Source organism: Hemiscyllium ocellatum, chromosome 22 (assembly GCF_020745735.1).
Source record: "Hemiscyllium ocellatum isolate sHemOce1 chromosome 22, sHemOce1.pat.X.cur, whole genome shotgun sequence".
NCBI lineage: Eukaryota > Metazoa > Chordata > Chondrichthyes > Orectolobiformes > Hemiscylliidae > Hemiscyllium > Hemiscyllium ocellatum.
This window is the reverse complement of record NC_083422.1, coordinates 50,308,186-50,324,239: the sequence shown is the minus strand read 5'-3', so window position 1 is coordinate 50,324,239 and position 16,054 is coordinate 50,308,186. Positions and strand designations below refer to the sequence as shown.

The 16,054-nt window shown below is 44.2% G+C and overlaps 1 protein-coding gene across 1 annotated transcript in view; it reads right to left on the bottom strand.

Annotated features, from left to right (window-relative positions):
* Positions 1–16,054, bottom strand: part of pi4k2a (phosphatidylinositol 4-kinase type 2 alpha) — a 42,453-nt gene that overhangs the window by 11,979 nt on the left and 14,420 nt on the right. Inside the window, exons 2-6 of the mRNA XM_060842209.1 lie at positions 11,318–11,518; positions 9,944–10,075; positions 8,404–8,557; positions 6,735–6,796; positions 1,248–1,347 (exon numbers count right to left, since the gene is read on the bottom strand). Coding sequence (XP_060698192.1) covers positions 1,248–1,347; positions 6,735–6,796; positions 8,404–8,557; positions 9,944–10,075; positions 11,318–11,518 — 649 coding nt within the window. The remainder of the gene's footprint in view (positions 1–1,247; positions 1,348–6,734; positions 6,797–8,403; positions 8,558–9,943; positions 10,076–11,317; positions 11,519–16,054) is intronic.

Here is a 16,054-nt window from a genome sequence, read left to right as displayed (position 1 = left end):
GATTTTCCTCTGCGCTTCGTGGTTCCTCATTGAAATAATGTTCTAATGCAGTTTCGTTTGTGGATGTTGGGATGATTGCTGTAGACGCTGGTTTGAAGTTCCCCATTGGCTGATCGTTCTACTGTGACCTTTAGGAATGGCAATTCCTTGTTGTTTTCCTCCTCTTTAGTGAATTATAAGCCTGTAAGAGTATTGAAGATTTCCTCTAGTTTGTTTCATTTCGAGATGACAACGGCATCATCCTCATAGCGGACCCATAGTTTGGGTTGGATGTTTGGCAGAGCTGTTTGTTCGAGTCTCTGCATTACTGCCTCTGGAAAGAACCCCGATATCGGAGATCCCATGGGCGTTCTGTTGGTTTGTCTGTAGGTTTTGTTGTTGAAGGTGAAGTGGGTGGTAAGGCATAGGTCCACTAACTTGACGATAGTACTTGCTGATGAAGTTGGTGGCGCTTGGTGTATGCGTCTTAACCTAGCCACTCTCCCCTATATCAAAGGCACCTTAGAAATGACTGCCTGACTACTCATACCCCTTGGCAACATGGTAGCCCACAAACCCACCAACACTCTAAAGCAGCAGCTAATAAACTTGAAAGACCCTATACAGATAACAAGCAAAACTAATGTCATTTACAAAATACCGTACAAGGACTGTAACAAACACTACATTGGGCAAACAGGCAGAAAACTAGCCACCAGGATACATGAACATCAACTAGCCACAAAAAGACATGACCCACTCTCACTAGTATCTATATATACAGATGAAGAAGGACACCACTTCAACTGGGACAACATATCCATCCTAGGACAATCCAAACAGAGACATGCGTGAGAATTCCTAGAAGAATGGCACTCGAACCAGAACTAATCAACAAACACGTTGACTTAGATCCCATTTACCACCCCAGAGAAAAATCACCAACATAAGGAAAACCTAAACATATAAATAAAAAGCGGGTCATACCACCAGTGCTTACCAGAGGCTCACTGATGAGGTTACTTTGTATGGTGATGAAATGTCTGAAAACAAACCTTCCAGCTCAGTGCACAAACTTACATCCAGAACCTCAACCTGAGCTACAAATCTTCTCAAAACTCGCTGTTCATACATCTGTCTGATCAGTTGCCATTTGCCACATACTCTGAGGTCAAAACCCAAAGTCAAAAGTTAAACACAAGACACAGGAATTTTAAAAGTTTTATAAAATTCTGCTTTGCAAGATATCGGAATTTAACTTTACTCACAGGCTCTCCATGAGTCTGGGTGCTTCAGAGGGAATGCCAAACCATTGTCTATTGCTGCAATCTTTATAACAGGCTCTTTCACTACAACCCAGTCATTCTCCTGTAAGAAAGCACATGGAAAGACCAGATCCTTTTAAAACTGAAAGAACTGCAGCTGCTCGAAACGTGAAAGAAAAACAGAATTTGCTGGAAAATCTCAGCAGCATCTGTGGAAAGAAGTTAAAGTTAACTTTTCAGCTCCAGTGACCCTTCTTCAGAAGGCCCTTTATTTTCCTTTTGGACTGTGGATCAAAATGGGAATAGGAAACTGCTTTAAATTAAGGAAGCTGTGAAATAAGGTGTTGTAGTTTTGAAACAAGTCAGTGAGTTCATTATGAGTTGTATTTACATTGTTGCATTTGTCAAGCAGTGGTTTTGGGGTGGAGGTGTCTGGGGGTGTTGTGGAGAGAAGCTGAAGAATCAAGGGAACGAGGGGTGTGCGTTTTGCCTCAAGAAAGCCTGCTGATTGGGACCAGTTGGGAGAGTCAGGAGTAAAGAGCATGATTATACATCTATGTTAAACTATCCAACTGTCCAGGAGCCAGTGTGTTAACATTAGAGGAGAAATCCCCCAGACTCAATAAAATCCCTTTGCAGACAAGTAACAAAGAATTAGAAGATAGCTAGCTATTCTCACTCACCATTTGGCTGTAAGTTGCTGCCTCTGACAAGTGACTGAGACACTGAATAATTACACTACCTAATGTCCTGTCTCCACTTGGAAAGACCAGAAGGTCTTGAAAGGAATAAATGGACACATCACTGAGAGTTGTGGACAGGTGCTAATAAACAATGCTCCCTTAATTTCTTTTCTCCATCCATAACATGCACGATTCTTAGGTCTGTCTTTGACTGTCTGCACAAGTTTGTTCAAGTTTAAGGAGATGTAGAGTTTAGAATTCAAATTGTTTCCTCATGGTTGGAGCAGACTTATTTGTATTAAATAGTAGTTTATTATTCAGGACATAAACCTGGTCAGTGTTTCCTGTTTACACCAGTTCATCAGACAAAATTTGGGTAAATTGATTAAATCTTTGATTTTTGTGATGGTCTAGGAGGGTAGTGGAGCTAGAGTATCATCACATGCTCCCAACAGACTGAGGGCTCCAAAAACAGATCAAGATCAGCAAACTGATTCATTCCAAAGAGATGGGCTGTGGGAGATCTCCAGATTCTGTTAAGTTCATTCCTTATTTTAGAAATGCAAGGCATGGTATTTCTTCTTCTTGCAACTCTAACCATCTCTACTTTCAATTATAGATGACAATCACTGGTTTATCCTGCTTAAAGAACTCAAACAAGGAATCAGGAAGGCTAAAAAGGGCTATAAAATGTCTTTGAACAGTCGACATTTCGGGCAAAAGCCCTTCCTGATGAGCTTTTGCCCAAAACGTCGACTCTTCTGCTCCTCGGATGCTGCCTGACCTGCTGCACTTTTCCAGCACCACACTCTCCACGCTTATCTCGAGCATCTGCAGTCCTCACTTTCGCCGAAAGGGTAGGTCTATTCAAGTCAAGGGAGGGAATTTATGCCGGAGCGAGATGAAGCAGGTGAGGTCCTTCACAAATACTTTACATCAGCATTCACAAAGGAGATGGTAGTTCTTAAGATGGCAAGTCACACGATGGCTATGTTGATACTCTAGGTCATGTCAATAAAAGAAAAAGATGAATTTGGGTGTTTCGAAAAGGTAGACAAGGATCGTATGGGATCGATCCCAGAATGCTGCTGGAGGCAGGTAAAGAAATTGCTGGGGCCTTAAATGATATCTTTGTATCTTCATTAGCCACAGGGGAGGTACCAGAGGACAGCAGAATAACCACCAGTGTGCTTTTGTTCAAGGAGAGCATTAAGGTGAAACTAAGAAATTATAGGCAGCTCTGCCTTACTTCAGTGGTAGGGGAACTGTTGGAGAAGACTATTAGAGGATAGGATTTACTAACATTTAGGAAAATAATGAGTTATTAGCAATAAGCAGCATGGCTTTGCATGGGAAAGGTCCTATCTCACAAAGTTGATTAGAGTTTTTTGTTTAAAAGGCATAGTGAAGCAAGTGCCTGGAATGTGCTGCCAAAGCAGGTAGCAGATGCAGATACATAAGCAACATTTAAGGAGCACGTTGACAGACATATGAATAGTAGGGGGGTAACCCCGCCCCTACGCTCACTTCCATCACCACATGTGACCCTGCCCCCACGCTTAACCCCGCCCCCACACCAAGCTTCATCACCACGTCTAACCCTGCCCCTACATCGATCTCTGTCCCCGCCCCCACTCCCAGCTCCAGTCCCACACCAGGTCCTAGCTCCCAGCCTTGCCGGATCTTCACCATCCCTCCAGACCTCCCCCTCTCTGAGGATGAAAGATTAGTCCTCAGCAGAGGCCTCACCTTCATTCCCCTATGCCCTCGGATTAATGAGTTCAACACACGGCGAGATATTGAACAATTCTTCCACCGCCTTCGCCTCCGTGCCTACGTTTACAACCAAGACTCCCACCCACCCTCTGACGACCCCTTCTCCCGCCTCCAACACACCCCATCCACCTGGACACCCCGTGCTGGCCTCTTACCCGCCCTCGATCTATTTATAGCCAACTGCCGCCGTGACATTAACCGACTCAACCTGTCCACCCCTCTCACCCACTCCAACCCCTCACCCTCAGAACGTGCAGCCCTCCACTCCCTCCGCTCCAACCCCATCCTCACCATCAAACCGGCAGACAAGAGAGGCGTGGTAGTAGTTTGGCGCACCGACCTTTATACCATTGAGGCCAAACGCCAGCTCGCGGATGCCTCCTCCTATTGCCCTCTTGACCATGACCCCACCTCCCACCAGCAAACCATCATCTCCCAGACCATCCATAACCTCATCACCTCAGGGGATCTTCCATCCACCGCCTCCAACCTCATAGTCCCACAAACCCACACCGCCCGTTTCTATCTCCTGCCCAAAATCCACAAACCCATTATCTCAGCCTGCTCCTGCCCCACCGAACCCAACTCCGCGTGCCTCGACACGGTTCTGTCCCCTTTAGTCCAAGAACTCCCCACCTGCGTTCAGGACACCATCCACACCCTCCACCGCCTCCATGATTTTCGCTTCCCCGGTCCCCAATGCCTTATCTTCACGATGGACATCCAGTCCCTGTACACCCGCATCCCCCATCACGAAGGACTCAAAGCCCTCCGCTTCTTCCTTTCCCGCTGCACCAACCAGTACCCTTCCACTGACACCCTCCTTCGACTGACTGAACTGGTCCTCACCCTGAATAACTTCTCTTTCCAATCCTCCCACTTCCTCCAAACTAAAGGAGTTGCCATGGGCACCCGCATGGGCCCCAGCTATGCCTGTCTCTTTGTAGAATATGTGGAACAGTCCATCTTCCGCAACTACACTGGCACCACCCCCCACCTTTTCCTTCGCTACATCGATGACTATCGGCGCTGCCTCGTGCTCCCACGAGGAGGTTGAACAGTTCATCAACTTTACCAACACCTTCCATCCCGACCTCAAATTCACCTGGACTGTCTCAGACTCCTCCCTCCCCTTCCTAGACCTTTCCATTTCTATCTCAGGCAACCGACTCAACACAGACATCTACTATAAACCGACTGACTCCCACAGCTACCTGGACTACACATCCTCCCACCCTGCCCCCTGTAAAAACGCCATCCCATATTCCCAATTCCTTCGTCTCCGCCGCATCTGCTCCCAGGAGGACCAGTTCCAATACCGTATAGCCCAGATGGCCTCCTTCTTCAAGGACCGCAGATTCCCCCCAGACGTGATCAACGATGCCCTCCATCGCATCTCCTCCACTTCCCGCTCCTCCGCCCTTGAGCCCCGCCCCTCCAACCGCCACCAAGACAGAACCCCACTGGTTCTCACCTACCACCCCACCAACCTCCGTATACAGCGTATCATCCGCCCTCATTTCCGCCACCTCCAAACGGACCCCACCACCAGGGATATATTTCCCTCCCCTATCAGCGTTCCGCAAAGACCACTCCCTTCGCGACTCCCTCGTCAGGTCCACACCCCCCACCAACCCAACCTCCACTCCCGACACCTTCCCCTGCAACCGCAGGAAATGCAAAACTTACGCCCACACCTCCTCCCTTACTTCTCTCCAAGGCCCCAAGGGATCCTTCCATATCTGTCACAAATTCACCTGCACCTCCACACACATCATCTATTGCATCCGCTGCACCCGATGTGGCCTCCTCTATATTGGGGAGACTGGCCGCCTACTTGCGGAATGCTTCAGGGAACACCTCTGGGACGCCTGGACCAACCAACCCAAACACCCCGTGGCTCAACATTTTAACTCTCCCTCCCACTCCACCGAGGACATGCAGGTCCTTGGCCTCCTCCATTGCCAGACCATGGCAACACGACACCTGGAGGAAGAGCTCCTCATCTTCCGCCTGGGAACCCTCCAACCACAAGGGATGAACTCCGATTTCTCCAGTTTCCTCATTTCCCCTCCCCCCCGCCTTGTGGGCGGCACGGTGGCACAGTGGTTAGCACTGCTGCCTCACAGCGCCTGAAGACCCGGGTTCAATTCCCGACTCAGGCGACTGACTGTGTGGAGTTTGCACGTTCTCCCCGTGTCTGCGTGGGTTTCCTCCGGGTGCTCCGGTTTCCTCCCACAGTCCAAAGATGTGCGGGTTAGGTGAATTGGCCATGCTAAATTGCCCGTAGTGTTAGGTAAGGGGTAATGTAGGGGTATGGGTGGGTTTCGCTTCGGCGGGTCGGTGTGGACTTGTTGGGCCGAAGGGCCTGTTTCCACACTGTAAGTCTAATCTAAAAAAAAAAATCCCTCAAACTCAGCATCACCTTCCTAACCTGCAATCTTCTTCCTGACCCCTCCGCACCCGCCCCCCCGCCCCCCCCCCCAACTCCGGCCTATCACCCTCACCTTGTCCTCCTTCCACCTATCACATCTCCATCGCCCCTCCCCCAAGTCCCTCCTCCCTACCTTTTATCTTAGCCTGCCTGGCACCCTCTCCTCATTCCTGATGAAGAGCTCTGGCCCGAAACGTCGAATTTCCTGTTCCTTGGATGCTGCCTGACCTGCTGTGCTTTAACCAGCAACACATTTTCAGCTCAGACATATGAATAGGCAAGAAAGAGATAAATGGACCGCAAAGAAGCAAAAGGTTTTTAGTTTAGAAGGTATCATGTATCAGCACAGACTTGTTGGGCCGAAGGGCCTATTTCTGTGCGATACTGTTCTTTGTTCTTTGAATTTCACAAAGGTAAAGGTTCCAAAAGTACTGCTACCTCATAAATGGATAACACCAAAAATCAAAATTTGCATGAGTAATAGAAATATAACTTCATTAAAAGGAACATGGCTTTAATGCATGGCTCCGTAGAATGAACATATTTCTACAGACAAAAATCCTAGCTCTAAATATGCTGGAAAGCAGTTCTGCTCACCTTTGAGCTGCCACTATCCATCGGACAGTCGTATTTGATCAGCCAATTATCATTACCTCGATCTGTGGAAAGAATGAATTTGTGATGAAACATTTGTTTATCAACTCCACACTCCCATAACTTACACTTTGTTCCCTTGCTCTCCCAAACTCAAGGTACAGCACTGATGCCAATTGAAACAACTCACCCATACCAAAACCAATCAGCTCAGAATCAAACAACCAGGAACCACAACTTCCACGGTTTGTCTGGTTCAGTACATTAGACTGAAATTTATCCACTGAGCTTTGCAAAAAAGACTTTTCTTTGGCAACTTGGCAAGAAAGCTTGTAGATACTTCCCTCAAACTTATCATGCTCTCTCAGGGCTAAAGCTGAACATTTACACACAAACTCAGTTCACCTCATTAATGAGAACATTGCTACAAACGTATACCCATTTATTTTTAATCATCTTTGTCTCCTTATCATCTACTGTGTCTACTGAAACACATTCAACAGCATTTGCTCTAGTCTTTACTGGAAGGAAACCAGTAACTTACCTGGCCTGGAAAGGGAAACAGAGGATATCATAAAAGGTTCACAATATTGAACAGTCATGCAGCCTTAAGACTACACTTCAGAAGCCAGAGGATAACATTTGAGCATTCTTAAATGAAACAACACGAAGTTGCAGGAACTCTGACTACTCTAAAGAAATACAATTGAATTGGTGAAATAATAACCATGCCCCAGGAATTATAGATTTGGATTCCCTACAGTGTGAAAACAGGCCCTTCAGCCCGACCAGCCCACACCGACCCTCCGAAGAGTAGCCCACCCAGAACCATTTCCTTCTGACTAATGCACCTAACACTATGGGCAACTAAGCATGGCCAATTCACTTGACCTGCACGCCTTTGGACTGTGGGAGGAGAACCACACGGACATGGGGAGAATATGCAAACTCCACAGACAGTCGCCCGGGGCTGGAATCGAACCTGGGACCCTGGTGCTGTGATGCAGCAGTGCTAACCAGTGTAGGCCAGTGCGTTTAATGTCTACTCTGGGTCAAGTTACGAAAGGCCCAAAAGATACAATGAAGGCAATTTGACAAGGCTGCATCCTCGTCAGGAGCAGTGCACGTCCAATATCTGCACAGGAGCCCAGTTTCTAAGTGGAATGCAAAGATAAGTGACCACCACTGATTTCCTAGGCATCGGGGAACAGCTAAGGGAAATTGCGAATCTTATCCAATAACCTCTAACCTTCCACCAAAAAAATGTTGATCTCTCTTTTGCAGATGCTGGCCAACCTGCTGGCACTTCCAGCTTTCCAGGTCAAATGGAGACCTCACTCCATTAATATCACTAATCCTCCTGTTCAAACTGCAAGTATGTCCAAGACCTCAAAACTTCAGGGTGACTTGAGACGTTGGAGTAAATGTATGAAGTCCAAACCAGTCCTGCAAGGGAACTGCAGTTCCCAATATCCTAATGGTCAAGGAAGAAAACTGTCAATGGCACTTGCGCCGAGCATGTACATGCACATATACAAACACACAAAGAATGGCCCTTCGACAAAGCATCAGAAGCAAGGCAGTCAGTGGCCTTGTTGGAAGTGCATCTCTAACAAGGGGTTAACCCCTTTGGAAGAGGACAGGAAATTGACAATGTGCCATGCATACTGGCCTGTGTTCCTGATGATGTAGTCCAGAACAACAAGCCGTTCAAATTGCAGTTGCAGCTGGCGATTGGTTTTTTCAGGCAAGGGCTCTGCTTCAAACCTCCGCAACCAGTAATCTGCGTCTTTATAACCTTCTACAAACAACTGGAAGGAACCAACCTGAAAAGGAGTATGGGGGAAAAGCATGCATTATTGTAACTCATTTACACTGGACAATTGTTTTGTGATCATATCAATAGCTTGTTGTCTTTATCTATTAGAAAATGCAAAAAAAAAGAATTCACTGGAATGACAACAAAATGGAGAGCTTTTTCACTCAATCAGAAAAGATTAAACAAGTCTGTGCTTTGTCCTTTGGACAGAGTAAGATGATAGATGTGAAAAATGCTTCTATTTGTAGTCAAGACCACAACTAGAGGCCGTAAGAATTTTCACCAGAAAAGACTGGTTAGACTGTAGACTTTGCTACCACAATTTGACAGGAATATCACAGAGACTCTAAACTGAAGTTGGATACATAGAAGGAATAGAAAGGTATGTAGATGCGATAAGATTGAGGGTAGAAGTAAGTTTGTGGAGTTTGAAGAGAAGGGCCCAAATATAGTGCTGTTAACACTAATATCATGAGCAAATGCTCATTGGGGACCACAACCCCTCAATGGAACCATTAAGGTTACAACTGACATGATAACTAATTAATATAAATGGACTTAAAATGAATACAAAAGGCCATAATCTAATTTAATGGTTAACAATTACTTACGATGCAAAGTTCATTAGATACCATGTCCTTCAGCATTCATGTGACAGAAGGCTCAATTTTGCCACTGAACACTGCACACTCCCTCTCCAAAAACATTGAGAAAATTGCCCTCTCCACTTCCAAACAACAGAACAAATGTAGGTCATTGTGACATTGTGAAGTTTCTACATCACTTGCTTCCACCTCCCACCACCGCATGTCAATTGGCTGTAGTTGACAGGGACCAACCTCCACACGGGTAAGTATGGAGACAGAATATAATGCAAGAATTCGGCATCTCTTTGTACAATAATAGCAGGGTTACTGAACTGTATCTGTCTCAGGACACAATATAAACAGCCCTTGGTTTCCAGTCCTATGTTCAGTTATAGTAGCCAAGACAGCAGTGGAGCTGTTACGCTGTGCCTTTCTATTCTGGAATCGTAAATAGATGGATGGATGGATTTGGTGGGCAGTGGAGAGAGATGAGTGGTTCTGAGTCAAATAAGATGATATTGGGGAGTTGGCCAACCATTTGGATAACTACGTAGGTTATAAAATCTTTTTAAAGGAGGAACGGAGAGACGGAGAATTTTAGGAAAGGAATTTCAGACCTTATGGTGCAAGCAGCTGAATATAATCTACATTGTATCATTAATGTAGAAAAATATCCCAAGCTACCGTAAGTATTAATAATGCTACAGGAGGAGACATCAGGACAAGTGACCACAGACTGAGATTTGGGGTGGAGTGATGAGGTCAGAAAGGGATTAAAAACAATGACATTAATTAGTATCTAGTACCTTAGGAGGTAAACCAATCCTGTGAAACCGTTGCCCAACTTTTGGCACTTTCTCAAGAGCCAGTTTCTTCCCTCTGGATTTCACCCGATCAATTGCACTGTAGTTAAAAGTCTCACTTGCCAAATAGACCACCTATAGAGAGAATCACAGAGTTAAGAAAAATGCAGCCTTCACTCTCAATGCAGCTCAATACATTTTAGCACAGTTCTCAGTCCTATTTTTGGGAATGCCCTACATTAATTGCAAACTTTGAATGATCACTATGGCGATACTACTTTGCTGAGTGTCAAGTCTCCTTCCACCTGGAATAAAGTAAAGTTGCACCTTTGGAGAGTTTGAGAGGTGGGAATATTAAACTCATTGTTACAGAGTAAAGCAATTGCACATTAATGCTGCTTTGGGACACCCCCTGTTCAAGTCAGGCAGGGTTCTGCATGTAACCTACTCAGCCACTGCACTCATCAGGTTGGAATTGTATAATATTCAACTTCCTTTTTTTTAAAAGCAGAAACAAAATTGCCCGGAAATGCAAGGAAAAACCCCAAAATGCACAAACACTTACAATCACAAAACAGACACCCCCAATCTAAAAGGAGCAAAATTAAAAGGCACTGATTAAAACATGAGGTTGAAGAGTAATCTTGAAGTGAGGAAGGAAGAAGAAGAAACGTGGAAAGCCATTTCTGGAGAACAGGATCTACATGACTGAAAATATACCTGGTGTTAAGGTAAATAAAATGAAACAAATTGGAGCAAAAGAGCTTGTACACTTTGAAACATCTCCCCTGTTTTAAGGGATGAGTGAAACCATCCCCACTGAACTACAGTTACTTGCCCAACAGTTTGTCTTCCTGTTGGAAATTATTTTGAAATGCTATTTTGCAACAGAGGCAGGACCAAAACTCTTACCACAGGGAGATGATAGACACAGATCCACACAACAAAAGTCAGCAATATAATATGATTGACCATGGCTTTTAAACAACCAGATACTGCTAGGGCATCTGACAACACAACATAACAGCAACCAACCTGAGCCACAGGTACTGACCTTCCACAAAGCAGCACCAAGCTCATCCATTGCTTGGTCTATTCAGTGGCTCATCTGGATAGCTGTGGGGTATCTAAAATGTAGAGACCAGCACTGCTCAAGGTTCCATACTTATCAGATGGAGTGTGACCGGGGAGAAAGAAGTTAATTTGATCTCAAGTGGTTGCATGTAGCTTTCTGAGCAAGGATAGGACCAGGTGTTGTGCAATTAAAGACTCAGACAGTCACTGGAGTGCTGTCCATCACTGTGGAGTTGTGTCATAGGCATAGGTTCAAGCTTTGGGGAGGGGAAAGGATTTCAAGCATGGAGTCCAGCATCCTACCTTAGTCCTTGGTACTATGTTAAGTCCCAGTTTCTGGTCCACCAGACTGGCCCCAGCCTCTGAGAGATAGCCCTGATTAAGAACGAGACAGTCTCTGCCAAAGCAGCACGGGCAGCATAGTTTCTGTAGCCACTTGGTCCATTTAGGGTTCAGGTGACCATATGGTTCTTCATTTTTCGGTTTAAAAACACCTATAAATTTCTAGACAGATGTAAAGAAAGAATAAGTCTTTTGACTCTCGTCAATATTTGACAGTCTTAAACAAGTCAAAAAGCAAACCTTTAGATCAAAGTGACTCTGTGTTAGATTTGATGAGTTACACGCAGATTAACTAGTGTTACGATTCCAGGAGAAATCACCATTAAATTCCCAGTGAGTGACTCAAGGGATCAGAACAAAATTTTACATTTTAAGCCTATTATAACATGTCAAGACCAACATTATCTAAACATTATTCAGTGGCCAATTTGATTTAAACTACAGGACAGAAATTTCCCATTTATACAGATTTAAACCTGAGAGACTTGGAAACTAAGATTCTACATCACAATCATTTTTGGCATCACCTATGGGTGTGAACACATTTTTCCCAGTGAGTTGATCAGCCTCCCTCAACCTCAACTCCATAGCAACTAAGTCACCCAATCTGACTGTTGACCAGAATTCACATGAACCCTTACTACACCATTTTACCGTAATTAAATCTTGTGGAATAGTCACAGTGAACTCTTGGCAGAGAGACTGCCCATGTTCAAAACTATAGCCATTGCTGACATAAAACATAAGACGATAAATTTTATATTAGAGCTCTTGTGATGCAGTGATAATGTTCCTACCTCCATGCCAGGATTCAAGTCCCACCTGCGCTAGGGGCATGGAATAACATCTCTCAACATGTTAATTTAAAAAAACTTATTTGTCTATACCCAAGATCAAACTTCATATTTTGTAACAGGGTTAGCAGATTAAAATTTCCTTTGGCATTGCCCCAGCATGCTTCGATTCTATCAGGAAAGAAAAAGACTCAGATACTATTCTGAACTAGCCACTCTCCTGGCCTCAGGATTGCTAATTCAGCATCAATTATGTATACACGTGTGGAATGTAGATCCTTATGGTCAAATTGAAATGAACAAGAGTCATTGATCCCAATCAGGGTTAGATTTCTGCTCAGAAGTCAGGGTATCATCCAAGGTAAAGTGCCTGCTTTACAAACATGAGCTTATTACATTCACATTAAGGAATCAACTCTCGCGCACAGACAAATCTCATCACCAATATGTCGATACACAAGTCTTGAACCAGCAATGTGGTGTTGAAACAAACTCAGCTTCTCTTCATTATTTCAACTAAGTACAGATCACAAGATAGACTGATGACTCAGTCATTCCTAAAACTATACCACAATAAAATTATCCCAGTATTTTCTCCAAATCCCTAATTGAATTTCAGATCTGGGTCAACAAGATCAGTGAAAAATTCAGCATGTGGCAGTTCGAGCCAATATTCCTTATTCTGTCACTGTTCGGCTGAAATTGGTACGTTGGCTTTTATATCAAGAACATCAGTGAGTTCCTTTCTCAATTAGAGTCAAAAAGAGTGCCGCTGGAAAAGCACAGCAGGTCAGGGAGCACCTGAGAAACAGCATAATCCCTTCATCAGGAATGTGGGGGAGAAATGGGCTGAGAGATAAATAGGAGGGCAGGGGTGGGGGAGGAGTGGGGAAGGTAGCTGGGAAGGCGATAGGTAGATGCAGGTGGAGGGTGATGGTGATATATTGGAACGAAGGGGGGAGCAGATAGGTGGGAAGGAAGACAGACAGGTAAGACAAGAGGGAGCAGAGTTGGAGGGTTGGATCTGGGATGAGGTTGGGGGAGGGGAGATAACTGTCCATCTATCTTCTCACCTATCACCACCCCATCTGCATCTACCTACCGCCTTCCCAGCTACCTTCACTCCACCTTACCCTATTTATTTCTCAGCCCCGTTCCCTCCCCCACATTCCTGACGAAGGGCTTAAGCCCTAAACGCTGACTCGCCTGCTCCCCAGGATGCTGCCTGATGTGCTGTGCTTTTCCAGCGTCACACTTTTCAACTATGATTTCTCTAGCACCTGCAATCCTCACTTCTATCTTTCTTAACTAGATTTAAGGTCAGTGCAGCAAAGCAACAGTGAGGAAAAAAGGACTTTCATCATGTTTTTCATGACCATTGGACCTCTCCCAAAATACTTAACAGTCACGGAAGTTTTTCTTTGAAGTGCAGTCTCTGCTGAAATGTATGAAAAGTTGCAGCCAATTTGCAGCAGCAAGCTCCCTCAAGCAGCAATGTAATAGTGATCCTACAATCTGTTTCTGAGATGTTGATTGAAGATTAAGTATTGACCAGGACCAGGGAGAACTCCGCTCATTCTCTTCACTTGATAGCATGGATCTTTTGCATACTTCCTCATGCCCTAGCAGACAGGGTTTCAGATGAATGCCTCATCCAAACCAGATAAAGGTTTTGCTCACATGCATTTAATTATTACATCTTTGCCAGACTACATGTGTTGAAAATGTGTTGCTGGTTAAAGCACAGCAGGTTAGGCAGCATCCAAGGAGCAGGAAATTCGACGTTTCGGGCCAGAGCCCTTCCTGATGATTTTCAGCTCTGATCTCCAGCATCTGCAGACCTCACTTTTTACTCGCAGACTACATGTGTACCTACTTGTGTGTAAGCTGACATACATAACTGATAAGCCCCACTATTTTGTTAAAGTGAACATATCACCAAACTAATCTGCATTGATAACCTCTATGATAACGGAGCACAAGTCTTGGCTCCTTGTGCAATCGGCTATAATTCATGGGTGGTGTAAAATCTGAAACATACAGATTCAAGAACAAGACCCAAAGCTACAAATGTCTTGAAAAAAATCTCATCTGTTCAATTGTGCTACATTAATTTACTGTACTGACAGTGTAAAACATATTAAGTCAATTTAGATCTGAGCATAGAATCTGGCTTGGCTTTGATATCTCTCCGAGCCAAATAGTGTCTCTCCAACTACCTACTGAAAGGAAGAAAGTGCCCATTTACCATCTTGAGAGAGGTTTTAGTAATCAGTTACTTACCCTCACTTAAAATATTCTCACTATTGCAAAAGGTTATTTGAAAGCAGCCACGTACACAGGCTGAGCACAAAGCATATCTCAATAATACTGTACCTCAGATAGGGCTCAGGAAGTTTCCAGGGAATGAAGCCAAAATTCCAGCTAGAAACAGCACACTGGACTCTTTAAATGGGCTCTCATTTCTCCAATAATCTTTTAAGTTCAATCTTGCCAAAATGTGATTCTGCAACGTGTTTCAAACGAAACATTAAACCCATGTGCCCTCTCCAGTCAACATTAAAGATCATGCAGCCACTATTTTGATGGGAAGTGGAGTTCTTCCTGATATTCAAGTAAATGCTGATCGTTCAACCAAAATCTGAGATGAGCCAGTTCATTATTACATTGTTGTTTATAGGATTTTGCTGTGCACAAACTGGATGTCATGCTCCCCACAAGAAAACTAAGACAACAAAAAAAATTGCGCAGGAAATTCACCTGCATTGGAACATCCTAGGAAAAACTCCATATGATTATCAATACAGAAAAATTGTTATGTAGAGTAGAAATCAACACAATTTAAAAAGGAAGCCTCTCAACAGCCAAGTGCCTTTGGTAAGACTATCCATCAGTTTCACAACTTGAAACCAAATTGGTCTTTGCTATTAAAACAAAAGGCAAAGTATCATAGTCTTCAGGGCAGTACAATACCATGACTAAACAAGTTACACAGGGATGACATAGTAAGTCCATTGAGCTGAATATGCTGTTATCACTGTTTTCTATTTAAACCTATTTCACATTATAAAATGTGAATGCCAGTATTTAAAGTTTAAGTATGGACATGTCAGTAGTGAAACAAAGTGGAAGAGAAAATATATAGCTGCAATAAGACCCCAGAATGCAGTACATCTCTGGAGTGGAGACCGAGTGTGACACTGAAGCAATGAGGAGCAGGATTCTTTACTTTGGTCTGGATTTAAACTAACATTAACTTGCAGGGTATGTGCAGCAGATGCCATGGTGGGTTATAATGGCCAGAGAGATGAGCTTATTGGCCATATCCACCTGCATAGAATGCTACAGCACAGAAAGAGGCCATTCAGTCCACCTTATGCGGCTGTAGCAAGTTCCATGGCCTCACCCTATTCTTTGCCCTCATGTTGACAATTTCTTTCCCTTCCAGCAATGAGTTAAATCCTTCTTGAAAGTTACTAAATGTACTTCCATAAGTAGAGCAATGTACTTGAGACAGCACGTTGTAGACTCTCAAAAAATCAAAAATCGGTGTTTTTATAGACACAGAAAATGCCCAAAATGTGACTGTTAGCTAAAGGAGATAAAGAAATCGGAGGAAATGCTTGGTCAAACATGAGTGTCTTGGGCAGGAGAGGGAGATTGAGAGGTGGCGTTACTTGGCATCAAGTGAAGTCAGAGCTGAAATTTTGGGCTTGTGCATTCTAAGCCAGCCATGGAGCTCTGATCAAGGTGTATTCCCTCTATAACAGGTCACCATTGTCTCAGTTCTCACTGAGGTGTTGCAATAATTTTCAAGCCTCAAAATAGGGGTCACAATGGGAAGAACTGGTTTAAAGGGAGCATTCTAGACTGTGGGGTTCTTGAAATACTAATTGTAGGACTT